Source organism: Artibeus jamaicensis, unplaced genomic scaffold (assembly GCF_021234435.1).
Source record: "Artibeus jamaicensis isolate MK-2021 breed Jamaican fruit bat unplaced genomic scaffold, CSHL_Jam_final contig_2259, whole genome shotgun sequence".
Lineage (NCBI taxonomy): Eukaryota > Metazoa > Chordata > Mammalia > Chiroptera > Phyllostomidae > Artibeus > Artibeus jamaicensis.
Window position 1 is genome coordinate 5809973 of NW_026521468.1, and position 14334 is coordinate 5824306.

Here is a 14334-nt window from a genome sequence, read left to right on the forward strand (position 1 = left end):
CCCCCCGCAGGCTGCTTGGCTTCCTGGGGCCAGTGCCCTCCAGCTGGTCCCTGCCTGCTCCTGAGTCACACAGGGAAAGATCCGGTCCCGGCATGCCCGTTACATGGCTCTGATCTGTCCCTGTCCCACCTGGAACCATGAAATGGTACAGACACCTGTGCCCCAGGAGGGTGGTGACCCCCCATGGCTTCCCATGCCAGCGCAGTCCCAGCATGGGTGCCCTCACAAAGCCAGCCCCCCCCCCCGCCGCCCCAGAGCGCCCGCGCTCCCTCGTCACCTGTGTTGTCTCCTCATCATTACACAAGAATGTGTGTGGGGGGGGGGACCTGGGGCCACTCCACCCAATTGTTAATGCAGGCCCCTCCCCTCATCTCCACCTCAGACAGGCCCTGGCCTGCCCACTGCCCCCTGCTGGGAGTCCAAATACACCTGTTTACCTTTGGGCCGCTGCCCAGGATGGAAGCGTACCTGATTCCTGACCACCTCCCACCCACCTGTCCTCACACCCCTTCTCTCCCGCCCTCCGGCTCAGCCTCTTCCTTCTGAAGGCCTCTGTCCCTGTGTGTGTGTGGGGGTGGGGAGGGATTCCTCAGCTCAGCTCTGCAGGTGTCTGGCCATCTGCTCTGGGACCACACGGAATGGGGAGCTGGTGGGAGTCCCAGGCGCAGTCCAGACGGCCCAAGGAGAGCGGCTGGAGCCTGTGGCGGCCTGCCCGGTGGGATAGGACTTGCTCTGGGATGGAGGGGGGCAAGGTCCAGGCTCCTGCTCTCGCCCCTCATCCCACTCCTGGCTGAGGATACATGGTGGAGGGAGGGTGGGGTAAAGGTGGCCAGTTAGAGGACAGGAGGGTGGCTTTTTCTTTGGGAAAGCCTGTCCCCAACACCCAAGAATGAAATAGTCAAGGGGCTTTTCATCGCGAAGGTGGGCATTAAAAGAGATGAGGAACCTGCTCAGGGAGCTTGGGTCGGGGCCCTGGAGCACCCAGCCCACAAGAGATAGGCCCTCAGTGCCCCTCATCACTCGGGCTCGGGGGCTGGGTGGGGAGCTGCTTCGGTGGGGCCAGCTGTGAAATCTGAGTGGGGTCTGAGGTTAGCGGGGTACCAGGTCAGTGTCAACTTCCCGGTTGTGGTGGTGGTGTGAAGGTTAGGTAGGAATGCACTTGTTCCAAGGACACATGCCCCGAAGTGGTTCATGCCGATGGGCATCACTGTGCCTGCAACTTACCGTCCAATGCTACAGAGTGGGTTGTGGTCAGGCTTACATTAAATTATAAATAAGTACGAAGCAATGAACATCCCTCCGAGGTGGGCATGAGGAGGAGGAGCGAGGGGCTCTGGAACGCAGGCTGTCCGTCTTCAGGTGCTGCCTGTTCTGGGGCCTGGGAAGGCCTGTGCTCCAGCACCCTCTTGGCTTTGGTGACGCCCTTACATGATTCTGTTGCCTGGGCCCCAACCCTGGACACTCTGGCCCTGGGCGCAGAGGTTTTCAGGAGCCCCCGGTGACATTCCCTGCAGCCAGGGGTGAGACAGAGGCTCTGCTCCGCTCCCTGGGCAGTTCTACCTGCTCCTGATCTTGCCCTTCTTCTGGGCCGAGGCAGAGGGTGAGCTGGGGGAGAAGGGGGCACACTCTGCCTGTCCATCCAAGGTGTAACCCCTTTGGTTGGTGGGCGCCAGTGGAGAGGCCCGCCTCATTCCCCCACTGCTGGGGGCCAGTACAGAGTTAGGCTGGTGGGTGGTGGGTGAAGGGAGGGAAGATTTGCTTGGGGCCGAGGGGAGTCTCAGAGAGAAACTGTGGGGAGGGGGCAGGCTGGCTTCTGGGCTCAGGAAGGCCCCAGCCCCACCAGTCCTGCAGTGTGTGTGCCCTTCTGAAATATTTGGAGTAATTAGCAAGTGAAAGCAGCAAGTTAGCAAGGGGAATGCCAGGCTGGCCTAGAGCCAAGCTCCAGTGGAGGGAAAGAAAGGGGCTGGGGGAGAACGGGGTCCGTAGAGGCTGGGCAGGGCTGCGTGGGACCGTGCCAGTCCGTGCCGGTGTGTGCGCACGCTGGGGGGGGGTGCAATGTACCCCCAGGGACTGCGTGGGGTGGGGGTTCCAGACAAAGCTGGGGGACGGGATGGAGAGATGCCCCAGTGTGTTGCTCAAACACATGACGTTCTGTGCCTCATTGTCCCCATCAGAGCCCTAGTAGGCTGGCTCCTCCCAGAGCAGACCTGCCAGTACGAGCGGGAAAGTAGGGTCTGGGCCCTTGGATTTCCTCCTGCTCTGGCCTGTGGCAGGCCTGGGAGGGAAGGCACTGGGCTGAGTGGACACATGCCAGGGTGGGACATGGGGGCCCTGGGGCTGGGGCCTCTGGCCTCACGCTGTCCCCTCCAGGAAGGGACCGAAGGAGGGAGGTGCTGGAGGCTGGCCCAGGCCAGGGACAGATCCAGGCAGGCAAGCCCAGGCAGGCCCTCGAGGTGGGGCGTGCTTGAGCGGAACCCTGGGCGGGCTAGGCCTTTGTGGGTCCTCAGGTCCAGGGAGGGGGCCGTCTCCCTTCCCGCACCCTCTAGGCGGCTGTGGGCGTAGTTCTCCCCACCGCACGGGTGGAGGCACCGAGGCCCGGGCTGCAGGAGACCCCCTGATGGCTGCCTCTCCCTCCCCCTCTTTCTCCCTGGGGACACAGAGGTCACTAGGAGGTCACCAGGGACACTTCAGGCCTTCGGTGGCCCTCCAGCTCCCTCCCAGAATCTGCCTCCACCTTTTCCCAAAGAAAGTTGCGAGCAGGTCCAATTCTCAGATTTTTTAAAATTTTATTTTCCAAAAATTTTTATTGTAAATAATTTTCCATGAAAAAGGTTAAACTGCCCCATGGGGCAGGAGGGTGGATTCGAGATGCAGCCTGGGGTGCTCTGGGTGGGGCCAGGCACTCCCTCCCACAGCGCAGGCAGGAGCGTGGGGTGATCCCCACCCCTTCTTGGTCCCAGGGGTTCCGGAAGGATGGGCACCCCTCCCTGTTAAAGCTCGGCTATGTGCTACACCCACTACGTTAGTTCGTCTGTCCCCTCCCCCCTCCGCAGCCTGGCTGCCTCTGCCCCTAACGCCCCTGAACCCCAACTCCTTGCTGCTCTCAGCCTCCAGTTGGGCTCAAAAATTAGGGATTTCTACCCTCTGCTCTGCCGCCCCACTCAAGATGGGGCCAGGAGAAGACTGCAGACGCCTTAGAAAACCTCCCTGCCCTGTCCGGCGCCTGGGCCTCGTTCCGGTCTCCTCCGTCTGCCTCCGAGCCCCTGCCCTTTCCTCCCGTCCGCTGTCGCCCCAGCCCCAGGGAGGCTTTGCCCTGAGAGGCCTCCAGGGGGTTAATTTGCAGTCACCTAATTAGCATTTGTTGTACCTGGGAACTTTCTCTGGATAGAGACCTGGGGAGGAAAGGGGGAGAGGGAGAATCTTTTGACGCTGAGGTGCTCAGGGACAGGCCCTGTCCTCTTGCTCCCTGGCCTGGCCAGGGCCCCTCCAGGTCAGGGCTGACACAGTGCGGGGCTCTTCAGCTGATCCCTGCGGCAGAGAGAGGAGGGTCGATGAAACACTGTGTTCATGCAGGGCTGGGAGGGAAGGCAGCAGTTCTGGTCCTGAGCCCCAGTTCTTAGCCTCCTGGGCTGGAAGCAGAGGGCAGCCTGGGCTGGGGGGGGGGGGTGTGACCTTGTGGGGCCAGTCTCGGGAGACTTGGCCCAGCCCCGGTCTGGGCAGTCGGGTTCCGTGGGCCTGTGTTGGGGTCAGTCTGGGCCCTGACTTGGGTGCTGTCCGGAGGTGGGGCGGGGCCTGGCATCTTACAAGAAGGCGCCCACACTGGCCCAGTCTTGCAGGTCAGCAGCAAGGGTGGCATCCCCCGCCTCAAAGAGGGGCTCCGGGGGCAGGCAGCCACTGCCATTCTCGTCCCAGGGGTGCTGCAGGAAGGACGTGGCCAGGAAGGTCTCATCGAAGTCCAGGCTGTCGGCGGCCTGCTCCACTGAAGGGCCCCAGGTAGCAGGGCAGTTGATGTGGTGGCCGTGGACAGTGAGGTCCACGTCCCCGTGTGAGGCGGGGCTCAGCGGTGGGCTCAGCTCCAGGGCCTCTAGCGTGCCCAGCTCCCCGCCCAGAGTGCTGGCATCGAAGACGGCCTCCCAGTCAAAGTTGCCTTTGAGGGGTTCCAGCTCGCCCTGCTCCTCCTGGGTCAGCAGCAGGGTGCTGGGAGGCCTCGGGACCTTGGCCACCCGCTTGGGCAGCGGCTGTTTGCGCTTATGCCCGAGCCTGCCCTCGCCCGCACCCCAGCCCACCTCCCCGGTGGCCTCCTCGAACTCCCGCAGCAGCTGCTGGGCCTCGGTGTTTACGGTCAGCGGCCCAGCCCACGGGGTGGTGCTGGGCTTCTGTGTGGCCTGGCGGGCAAAGGCTGGGTGGATGTGGACTGGGGTCAGCCGCCGCTTCTTGAAGGCCCCACTCAGCAGGCGCTCAGCATACTGGGGGTCGATACGCCAGAAGCCCCCCTTGCCGGGCTCGTCCTTCTCCCGAGGCACTTTGATGAAGCACTTGTTCAGGGACAGGTTGTGGCGGATGGAGTTCTGGGTGCAGGGAGAAAAGAGAGACAGAGGACTGAGTGAGCGGGGAGGAAGGGTCAGTGATGTGGCAGCTAGTGCTCCTGCCTGTCCTCCTCCCATCCTTTCTCTGATGGGAGGAGGGGGCCAGGCTCTGGGACACCAGCCACAGGACACGGGGAGCCAGGAGTGCTGTCGGGGGCTTTTGTTCCCTGTTGCCAGGATATCTGCCTGCTCAGTCATCCAAGTCCTGAGCCACAGGGCGGCTCTCAGTGCCACGCTGTCCTGCCCTCCCTCCCTTACCCCACGGCTTGCAGCCTCTGGCCAAACGCCTCAGCTCCCCCAGGGCCTGGCTGGCCCTCTCTGTTGGTGAAGTGCATGGGTTGGGGTGGGCGGCACTGGGAGGCTGAGGGTGTGAGTGTGTGAGTGTGCACCTGCACATGTGCATGCCTGTACAGGGGTGTGTGCAGGGAGACGAGTGGTGCCATCTGATGACTTCCCTTGGTTGTTGAGCCAGCTGCTGGCCTGGGCTCTGACTGCCCCCCTAACCCCCCTCTCCCCCGCTGCCTAGGCTGTTTGGCCTCAGTTGATTATTACCCAGCAAAAGGCATAGTGCTCATTCCTGGGGCCCATTTCCTGCAGCCTGAGCTTCCCAGGCTTATGGGTGGGTGGGGGGCTCTGCTTTCTCACCAAAGCTACAGATGGCATTGCCCCAGTCAGGGCCCAGCAAGTGTAGAATAGCTGGGGACTGTCGTGACATGCGGCCTGCTGCCTGTGGGGGCCCCAGGGGAGAGTCTGGGCATCCTCAGGGCCTCTGTGCCCATCTAGCCCCTGATCCTGATGGCAGAGGACCCCCAGGGCAATGTTTGATCACTGTCCTGCCTTGTTCGCTCCTGGGGACGTAGTCCTATTCAAACCACAATGGGGATGGGGCCAGGGGCCAGGGGCCTGGGTAGCAGGATGGATGGGTGGGTGGTGCCCCTTGGCAAGGCTGGGATGTTTACGTGGCAGCCTAGCCCCTTGGCTGCTCTGTGCCAGGTTCCGGAGATGTGGAACGTGAAGCCCGAGCTGGAGGCAGAGCCCCTGTGGAAAGCACCTGGCTCAGGTAATTGTCCCCCCTGGGAGGTTGACTGAGAAGAGGAAAAAGATTAGAGGCAGAAAACTGGGGAGGGGCTGGAGTGGGGGCTGAGAGGACAGCTTTAGGAAGGCCTCATACCCACTCCACAGAGACACAGCTGGCCTTTGCACCCCACAGCACTCCCGACCCACGGCCCGCCCTCCGCCAGCCACCTGCAACCAGGCAGGATGCAGAGCTTGGCGGGGACTGTGCTCCTATTTCCACCTCTGAGTCAGGTCCCGACGAGCTGCCCTTGGGCAGGGCAATGTCTAGGAATTTTAGGACTTGGGACAAAAATGTGTCCCTCATTTTGTCACCTTTGGGGGGAGCTGTGTCCACAGCAAAGTCTGGCCCTACCGAGTCTTTGGACTGAGCTTCTTGGATGAGTGACAAGTGCTTGCACCTTGAACTTCAGCATCCCCACCCCTAAAGCCCTCTGAACATCCTTCCTCCTCCCTCTCCAAAGTCAAATGAGGGGCATTTCTGAGCACTGGGCTCCCTTGGAGGTCCTTCTTTGATGGCCTTCCTGCCTTGGGGCCCTTGAGTGCACTGCACCTGCCTACTTGACCTGCGGATCTGAGACATGAAGTGAGTCCGGTCCTCACAAGAGTAGAGAGGGTGGGAGTTTGGGACAGAACCCACGCCTCCCCTACCTGCCAGGTGGGATCAGCATGGCGGAAGTAGCAAAAGTTGTCTGTGATCCATTTGTAGATGGCCGACAGGGTGATCTTGGTGGCCTTGCTCGCCTGCATGGCCATACAGATGAGCGTGGCGTAGGAGTAGGGCGGCTTCACGTTCGGGTTGGTGGCGTAGTCCACGTCGTCTGGGGGCGGAGCCTGGAGCCCTGAGGGCGAGCTCCCGGATGTGCAGGACGACGTGGGCTTGCCTGGCGTGTGTGGCTGCCCCAGGCAGGCTGGGTCTGCCGCCAGGGGGGACCCAGGTGCCGCCGAGCCTGGCACCTGGTGGTAGCCATGGGGGTCAGTCCCCCCTGGGGGCAGGGCAGGGGCCTTGGCGTTGAGAATGGAGAATTCCTGCAGCCACTGCAGGCTGGTCAGGCTGTCGTCCAGGGCGTCAGGCTCCTCCAGGCCGCCCTCCGACCCGGCCCTCTCCGCTACCCCTGCTCCGGAGAGGCGTAGCCAGCTCTCGGCCATGTCTGCACGGACTCTCCGAGGGGGCGGTCAATGTCCACGGCCGAGCCCACGGTGGCCCGCAGCGCTCTCCGCCCACTGACTCCCGCGGCTCCAGCTACACAGCTTCGGGGACGTGCGCTTCCATCCTGCGACCCCGGTTGTCTCCTCCGAATATGAATGGGAGGCCTGCGGGGAGCACCGCGGGAGCTGTGCACTCTTCCCTACCTCCGAGGGGAGGGGGTGTGTGGGGGTGGGAGGGGAATTCCTCTGAAATCGTCCCCACAGCTGGGAAGATCTTTTAGAGCCCAGGTCTGGGAAACAGAAACCGGGCCCGGAGGCCCGATCCCCGCAGGTTTGTCTCGCTCTTCGTTTCCTCTTCCAGACCGGACCAGAGTATTAGCCAAATCAGGGAAGACGGTAGGGGCATCCGAGGCTATTCCCTTCTCCCCAAGGGCGGGAAATCAGATACCCCCACCCTGCGACACCTGGGAAAGGGGGGAGGGAGCCTGGGAGGGCGGTACTGGGGTGGGGGTGGGGGACAGGGGAGTTCGTCAAATCTTTGAAAAGGGATATTAGGATGGAAGGTCGGGGAAGGAGGGGAACAGGACATATTCTTATGCGGGGCAGGAAGTGAGGTACCCCCAAACTCCAGAGATGTCAGTTCCCGGGCCCACCACTTCCGTCGGGACGGATGGGAGAGCGGGCTGGTACCAACGCTCTCCACTCCCGCGGCCGGCAGCCCTCCCAGTACCTTACCTGGCTCAGAGTGCAGCCCGGGCCAAAGGAAGGTTCTGGAAGAAGTTACCCTCACTCCCCGCGGCTCTCTGCCCTCAGCTTGAGGGCCTCGCCAGCACCCCTCGTCGCGCCCCCGCCAGACGGTGCCTCTCTGAGCGCCCGCGGCCCGGGGAACAGCGTTAAGTAGCAGCTCCAAAGGCTTCTCCGGCTGCCATGGCGACGCTCCGCCCCTATAAACAGCTTTTGCTTCTGCCATTGGTCATCACGTTTCCAAGGTGACCGCGGGCTCTGGCCACTCTCTCCAGCGGTAACTCTCCTCGAACTCCCTCGTTTTGCGCCCCTCTCCCGCGCCACCCAGCCCCCTACCCGCCACCGCGGCGGGGCTGCCCGCATTCCCGCCCGAGGGCCGCGCGCAGGGCTCGGAGAAGCGCGCGACTCTGCGCTCCAGCTGGGGCTCGGCCAAGCAGGAGAGCCGTTCGCCCCCGGGAACCGCCCTCCCACCCTGCCCTCTTACTGGCCCCGCTGCTCCGAGGCCTCGACGGCTCCTGGAACGCAGCTCCGGGGGCGGGCGGTGCTGAAAGCGGGTTTCATTTTCTCTCCTCTGTGCTGCGAGGGGCTCTTGCTCAGGTTCTGCGGCCCGCCCCTCTCTCCCATCCTGGGTGTCCGCCCTGGTGCCCGCTGGCAGGTCTGCCTCTCCGATGCCACCTGCCGCTCAGGTCCGCTGCAATGGCCGTACCGCTCGCAGACCCACCAAGGCGGGTAGGGTAATCCAGTTTCCCGGTAAGCGGTTGCTTCCCTCCCCCCGACATTCCAGAGGCTTCTGCGGAAGTGCATTCCCTCCTTTCCAGATAGCTGAGGAGGCAGAGCCAGCGAGTGAAACTCAGAAAAGCTACGGATTCGCCAAATTCTCCTAGTGGGGTCATTTGCCCCATTCATTTCACCAACCTTTCAGTGACAGGGACTGAGGGGGGAGGGACCGGACCTCTTTCCGTCCCCCGGCCTCCCTCCCGTCCCCAGCCTTCCTGCTCTTCAATTATTGAGGAGCTGCAGCAATGGCAGTTCTCCGGTTTAAGGCCAACGGTGGGGCCAAGGGCTCCTTACTGAGGCCTCTGCCCAGGAGCTGCAGGGCTGGGCGGGGGAAGCCTGTGTGGGGCGGGGGTGGGGAGCTGGCACCCCAACTCAAGCCCAGGGCCACATCCTTCCCCGCCCCTTGCCCTCGACCACTCCTCCGTGCCCACACCATCTGGAGCAGAGGTATGAAGGGCTGTTGGAACAGGGCAGACGGGAGCTTTTACACACAAGCCGGCTACAGTCAACAGCCCTCCTTCCCTTGTAAACAGTTTTATTCAGTTTTAAGAATCATGCAGCAATCCGTAAATATTGCATCCTCGATGTTCCCACTGTAGTGTGCCCCCAAGTGTAACTCCAGGGAGGGAGAGGGGCACAACAGCACACATACACACTTGCACACGCCAGGTGTGCAGATCCTAAAGCAAAGTGAGCAATGAGCGTGCCAGGGTCAGGTGGACAGGACATGAACTCTCTCCAGGTGAGATGGCCTCCAGTTCACAGTCCAGCCCCAGAGGCCAGCATAAACCCTGGTGGGATGGGGCTGGGTAGGAGGAGAAGCAGCTTTGTGGGGCGCGGGGAGCCCCCTACCACCTGGAGGCCAGGGGAGAGCTCCAACCTGAGCGTGGCAGGTAGGAGTCACTGGCCTCCAGTTTGTCAGTGCTCCTGTGTGTGAGGAGCCGGGCCATCCACTCTCCGTGGGTTAACTGCTTACGACGTGACAGTGTCCAGAGGATGGATGGGGCAGTGGGGCTGGCAGGTGCCCTGATCCCTGGTCAGGCTGACTGAGGACCAGCCTCTTTGGAGGGGGTTTTACTGTTTGCCAAAGATCTAGATGAGAATAAAGAAGCAGTGGCGGGGACGGGAGGATAGGAAGGGTCTGAAAAACAAGGACTGAAGGGCCGTTCTATAACGCACATGTCTGGGGTATGGAACCAAGGCCTAGAAGAATCTTCCTGGGAGAGGACACAGACCCCCCCAGAAAGGGTGAAGATAATGGCTTCCTCTTAGGGTTCCTGGCCCCTGTGGCTACTGTTTACCCGCACCTCCTTCATCTCAGGTGACAGCACACCTCGAATACTACCTGCTGGGAGAGGAGGTGGGTCTGTGTACCAGTGCCCCAGGCTAAGGGAGGCTCCTGTTCCCTGACGTTTTCTGGGGCTCACACTGCAAAGAAATCAGGGAGGGGGGGTTATTGCTCAGGTTTTTAAATATGAAAGGGACTGAAAGCACACAGGGGTGGGGGTGGGGGCTGGCAACTCGAGACAGCAGCTTAGAGTCTGGCTTGGCTCACGTCACATCTGTCGGAATCACGGGCCTCCCCCTTGACCAGGGCAGAACATGAGCCACAACCACTAGGCAGTGTGAGGGTCCCCCACCCACCTGGCAGTGCAAAGAAGCCACAAGGCAGGTGCAAAGGATCCCCTGGGCCCTGGGCTCTCTGCGAGGTCTTGGAAAGGGCGCCGAGAAACTCTTCTCCGGTGACAATGCCCAATACTAACAAGCCATCAGCACGGGGACAGCCTGGGCTCCACAGCTCAGCCTCACAAATCGTTGGACCCAACTTTGCTTCCCAGTCCGTGCTTCACTGAGAAACCACCTTTCCTGAAAGCCAGTTGACAAAGCATCTACCCGAGCACGATGAGGGGTCCATAACGCTGGGGCTCAGAGGAGAGAAACACCCAGCAGCATGCGGGGCTGTGCGGCCTTGCCATTGCAGGCTTCTGTTCACATGCCCTGCACTGGGCGGAGGTGGGGTGGGCACATGAACTGAACAGCATCTCTGAATCTCGGATGAGCCTGTGGAAGGCAATACCTCCCCTTCCCCTATCAGGCTCAGGAACATGGGAAGGTTGGGGGGGTGAATATGGGGAGGGTGGGGAGGCTCCCAGCCCACTGCTGGCCCCAGCTGGGTGCTCTCTACCACTTCCTTCGGGGCTCCGGGGTACCAGTGGCGGGGGGATCACTGGTCCACCCTTCTTGCAGCCTATTTCTTCAACTATTAAACTGTTAACAACAAGGGTGGAGATGGGGGCGCCAGGGGTAAGAATGCCACCCAACGGGGCCGTTGTGCTGAAGCAGCTGCTCACACACGCCCAGCACACGGAGGCGGCTGAAACAGGGCTCTGAAATGCTGCCTAGGGCGGAGTCCCAGGCCTTCTCGGACGTGCCTGATCCTAAGAAACCCTCCTGTGGGTGACCACTTAGGGGGTATTCTCCCGTTCATGGCCCCCTTCCTAAACAGACAGACACATGAGGCATGAGAGACTAGCTCACGTGCCAGAAGAAAGAACCGTTTTTCCATCTGTCCTCTCGGTTGCCACCGTCTCTCCTGTCCTTGAGGATCAGGAAACGCCACTGAGAGTGCCATGTGGCTTTCCCTTCTCCCAGGAGTCATCCCCACCGCCCGCCTCCAACAGGAGGGTTCAAGTTGGTTACAATGTCCCAGAAACCAAAAAGTGCCGGGCGGATGGCTGTTAGGAAGCCACGAAGACTCCGTCTCTTGGTCTGCCTGCAGCGAGGAAAGGGATGCTCAGGAAGCCACCGGCCTGTGCACCTTGGCTCCACCTGAAGATCACACGATACAGTGGGAACTTCTAGAGAGTCTCTGCAAAGGGTCTCATGAGCTGCAGTTCATCAAGTGGTTACAGGCGGCAGGAGAAAGGAGGCTTCCAGTCCGTCCTGGGAGGGGAGGGATGGCGGTTATGGAAGGACACGAGGCTGGGAGGAGGAGCAGGCTGATCTCGACGTCTGGCTTCCACGTGGGTATGACAGTCTCCGTGTGTCCTGCTGAGGACGCCCAGGGGGCGCTTGGTCCAGTGAGGCCAGGAGGGAGCCTGGGGACAGGAGGGAGCTCTGGTATGGGGGCAGGGCTCTCAGACGGCCAAGGGACCCCAGACGCAGGGCCTGTTCTCGACATCCTCCAGGCTGCTGGACGACAGGCGGCGGTGCTGTGTGTTCCGACAATTGACAATGTTGTCATCAGCCTGCCAGGTGCCTGCAGAAGAGAAAGGAAGGTTACAGGAGCCGAACCTTTCCGGCCAGGTCCAGATGGTGTCTCCAGCGGGGTGGCCCAGGAGCTCGGCACAGAAGCTGGCAGGACGCATGTCACCTGAAACTCCCGTGCTGGCCACAGCGAGAAAGCGCAATGGGAGAAGTGGGCGCCGCCAGGTGCAGGGGCCGTGCCAGCCCCACTGGGCCACAGTCACAGCCACCGTGCCCACTGACCGAGGGACGCACAGGATGTTTCTTGTTTCATGGACTTGCCCCAGGACCCACTTTTGCGTCTCATTAGTTCTGAAGTTGGTCTGCGTGTTCCAATCAGACCAGGGGAAAGCAGCTGAGTCCAGCTGAGCTGTTCCTCGGGGCGGGAAGCAGTGGAGCGGAGGGAGAAGAGTGTGTTCCCTGGGCCCAGAGACTGCTGAGGAGCCAGGGTGGGGCGGGGGGGGGTGACTGGCCACCAGCAGGGGGTGGGGGACACCCTATCGTCCCCCATACCTGCTGCTCTTTGTCTCTCCGACCCGAGCAGCCCGCTGAGGTTTGCTCTCCTGGGTGTTATCACCCCCAGCGACACTAGCCCGAGAATCTTGGGGCCCCCCAGGAGTCACCTACTAACTTCCTCGCCCTCCCCCCAGTCTGGCAGCCCTTCCCTTCGTGCTCTGTGTCTGGGCCACACTCCCCAGTTTGTTCACTTCCTAAGGTGTCTGATCTGTCGTTAAACAGCAGGACCCCACTCCCAGGTCCCAGGGCTCAGGCAGGTCACTTTTCCACACTAACTCGCGGGACTGCTGGGAGGACTGAACGAAGTCACCTGGGGGACTGCTGAGCGGGGCACCCACTGGCAGAGAGCGCTGGCACCCCAGGCTTTGTTCAGGCTCTCCTCTCTCTCTCCACCTCCCTTTACTCGCCTGCCCGCCCACGGCCTGGCTCCGCCCACGGCCTGGCTCCCCCACAGGGCCATCCTCTCCATTCTGGAGGAAGGCCTCCCTCCTCTGGGGTCCCCCACACCCTGCCCTGCCAGAGGAAGCCCAGGGGGCTCTGAGGGTGAGGACTCCCCCAGCAGCCCACACGGCCACCCCTTCTTCTAACACTGTGCCCCAACCGCCTCCAGGAGATGGGAAGCTTGTCCTGGGCGGGGCTGAGGGCTCCAGAGGGTGGGCTGGAGGCTCGCTGCGTTCACACTCAAATGTGTGGGGTCTAATGGCAGAAACACCAGGATTAAGGGTATAAACTGCTATTTCCCAGAAATGTCCTGGTGGGATAATCCCTCCAAGGCTCTAGTAACAGTCTGAGGCGGGGGCCCCAGGGGAAGAGAAGTGAGTAGAACAGGACATGCTTCGGTATCTCCCACACCCGCAGGGACTGGGGGACCTCTGGCCCCTGGGGTGCTGAAGTCTGGGGCGTGGTCAGCGGTGTTCTTTTCCTCGGGGATGGCACTCTCAGGGGGGCAAGGGGACCAGCAGGCAAGACTGCCCTTCCGGTTGGAAACCCCACCGTGACATGAGTGGTGTGTTCATTTACATAATTGGGTAGATCTCATACCTATTCCTCAATGTTTATGGGGCAGGACTCCGGAACTGCGGCTGTTCGGTAGGAAAGACCAAAAGCACATGGTAAACAGGAGAGAAGACACACACGCATGCACAAAATAAAACCACACCGCTGCCACCAGCTCACCAGGAGCCCGAGGGCTGACCGGCGGCCTGCCCGGGCGGGGTTCGCACGCGCCCTTGCGGCAGACACCGCCATCCTAGGATCGGTCGCCAGGCTGACACCCCGTTCCTCCTGGGGCAGCCTCAAGTCCCAGCTCTGACGACATCTGTTCTTCCTGGTGCCTGATACCTATGCTCTGTGGTGTCCTTTCCCCTCCAAAGGATGCTGATGCGCCCTCACCAAAGCCTGCTCTGCGCTTGCTCACGGGGTCAGGGGCCAGCCTGGCCACAGAAAGGAGGGGGGGGGGGCGAGGAGATCTTCCTGAGCCAGTGCTACCATCCGGCCCTGCCTTTGGCCAGAAACTGGGGCACAGGGAGATAGATAAAGGTGCTTTCCATTCAATTCCCATTTCTGGGAATCAGAAATGGGCGAGTGAAGAGACCTCTAGAGGTAGATTTTGGGAGCACATTTAGGGCCCTTCCGCACACCCCTTCCCTGTGGCTAAGTTTAAGGGCTACAGTAACAGTGCAAGGGCCTTGCAGTTTCTCTCCAGGGGAGAGTCATTGGATGCTCCCTTAGTGCCTCGGAAGCGTGCACTTCCCCGGAGCATCTCAGCCAGCCACTCGCTCCCCTGGAGTTTCAGGAATCCTTAAGTACTTTCGGATTTCATTAGATACGCCCCCTGTGCTCCACGCAGCCATTTAAAACCATATTTGTATTTCCACTACTCAACCCAAGTTATCTTTGCTCTTTTCCATCAGCACCCTCCTCAGAGGCTTTTCACAGAATTGCCACTGGTCCCCAGATCCTGTCTCTGGTGACAGTCATTCAGAAACCATGACTGCTTAGTATGGTCCGCAAATCCCGATCCGCTCTCCACCTACACCTGTCTGCTTGGATTCCTCCCTTTGTGACCCTCAGAGTCATCTCAGAACACACCCCCACCCCTTTGGTTTTGGGGCCCAAGAACACCCAGAAACTTCTTAGGAGAAGGAAGACACAGGTGCCCTCCCAGCGTCACTCTGACAAGAGTGGTGACAATGGGGACCTGCGTGGTCCTTGCCACTCACGGGCTGGGCCTGGGTCCCCC

The 14334-nt window shown here is 61.3% G+C and overlaps 2 protein-coding genes across 3 annotated transcripts in view; both read right to left on the reverse strand.

Annotated features, from left to right (window-relative positions):
- Positions 1–2831: 2831 nt before the first annotated feature.
- Positions 2832–8308, reverse strand: FOXJ1 (forkhead box J1). The gene is made up of 4 exons (XM_037157787.2): positions 8038–8308; positions 7545–7753; positions 6312–6974; positions 2832–4568 (listed from the first exon to the last, which is right to left on the reverse strand). The coding sequence occupies exons 3-4, from the start codon at positions 6807–6809 to the stop codon at positions 3801–3803; spliced, it is 1266 nt and encodes a 421-aa protein (XP_037013682.2). The 5' UTR covers positions 6810–6974; positions 7545–7753; positions 8038–8308; the 3' UTR covers positions 2832–3800.
- A 540-nt stretch (positions 8309–8848) lies between these two features.
- The window catches only part of RNF157 (ring finger protein 157), a 58251-nt gene continuing 52765 nt past the window's right edge, over positions 8849–14334 (reverse strand). The window contains exons 19-20 of one of the 2 annotated variants that reach the window (XM_037157785.2): positions 13134–13174; positions 11501–11589 (exon numbers count right to left, since the gene is read on the reverse strand). In XM_037157785.2, coding sequence (XP_037013680.2) covers positions 13134–13174 — 41 coding nt within the window. In that variant the 3' untranslated portion in view covers positions 11501–11589. Of the gene's footprint in view, positions 11590–13133; positions 13175–14334 lie in introns of both variants that reach the window. The other variant, XM_037157784.2, reaches the window with a different exon arrangement.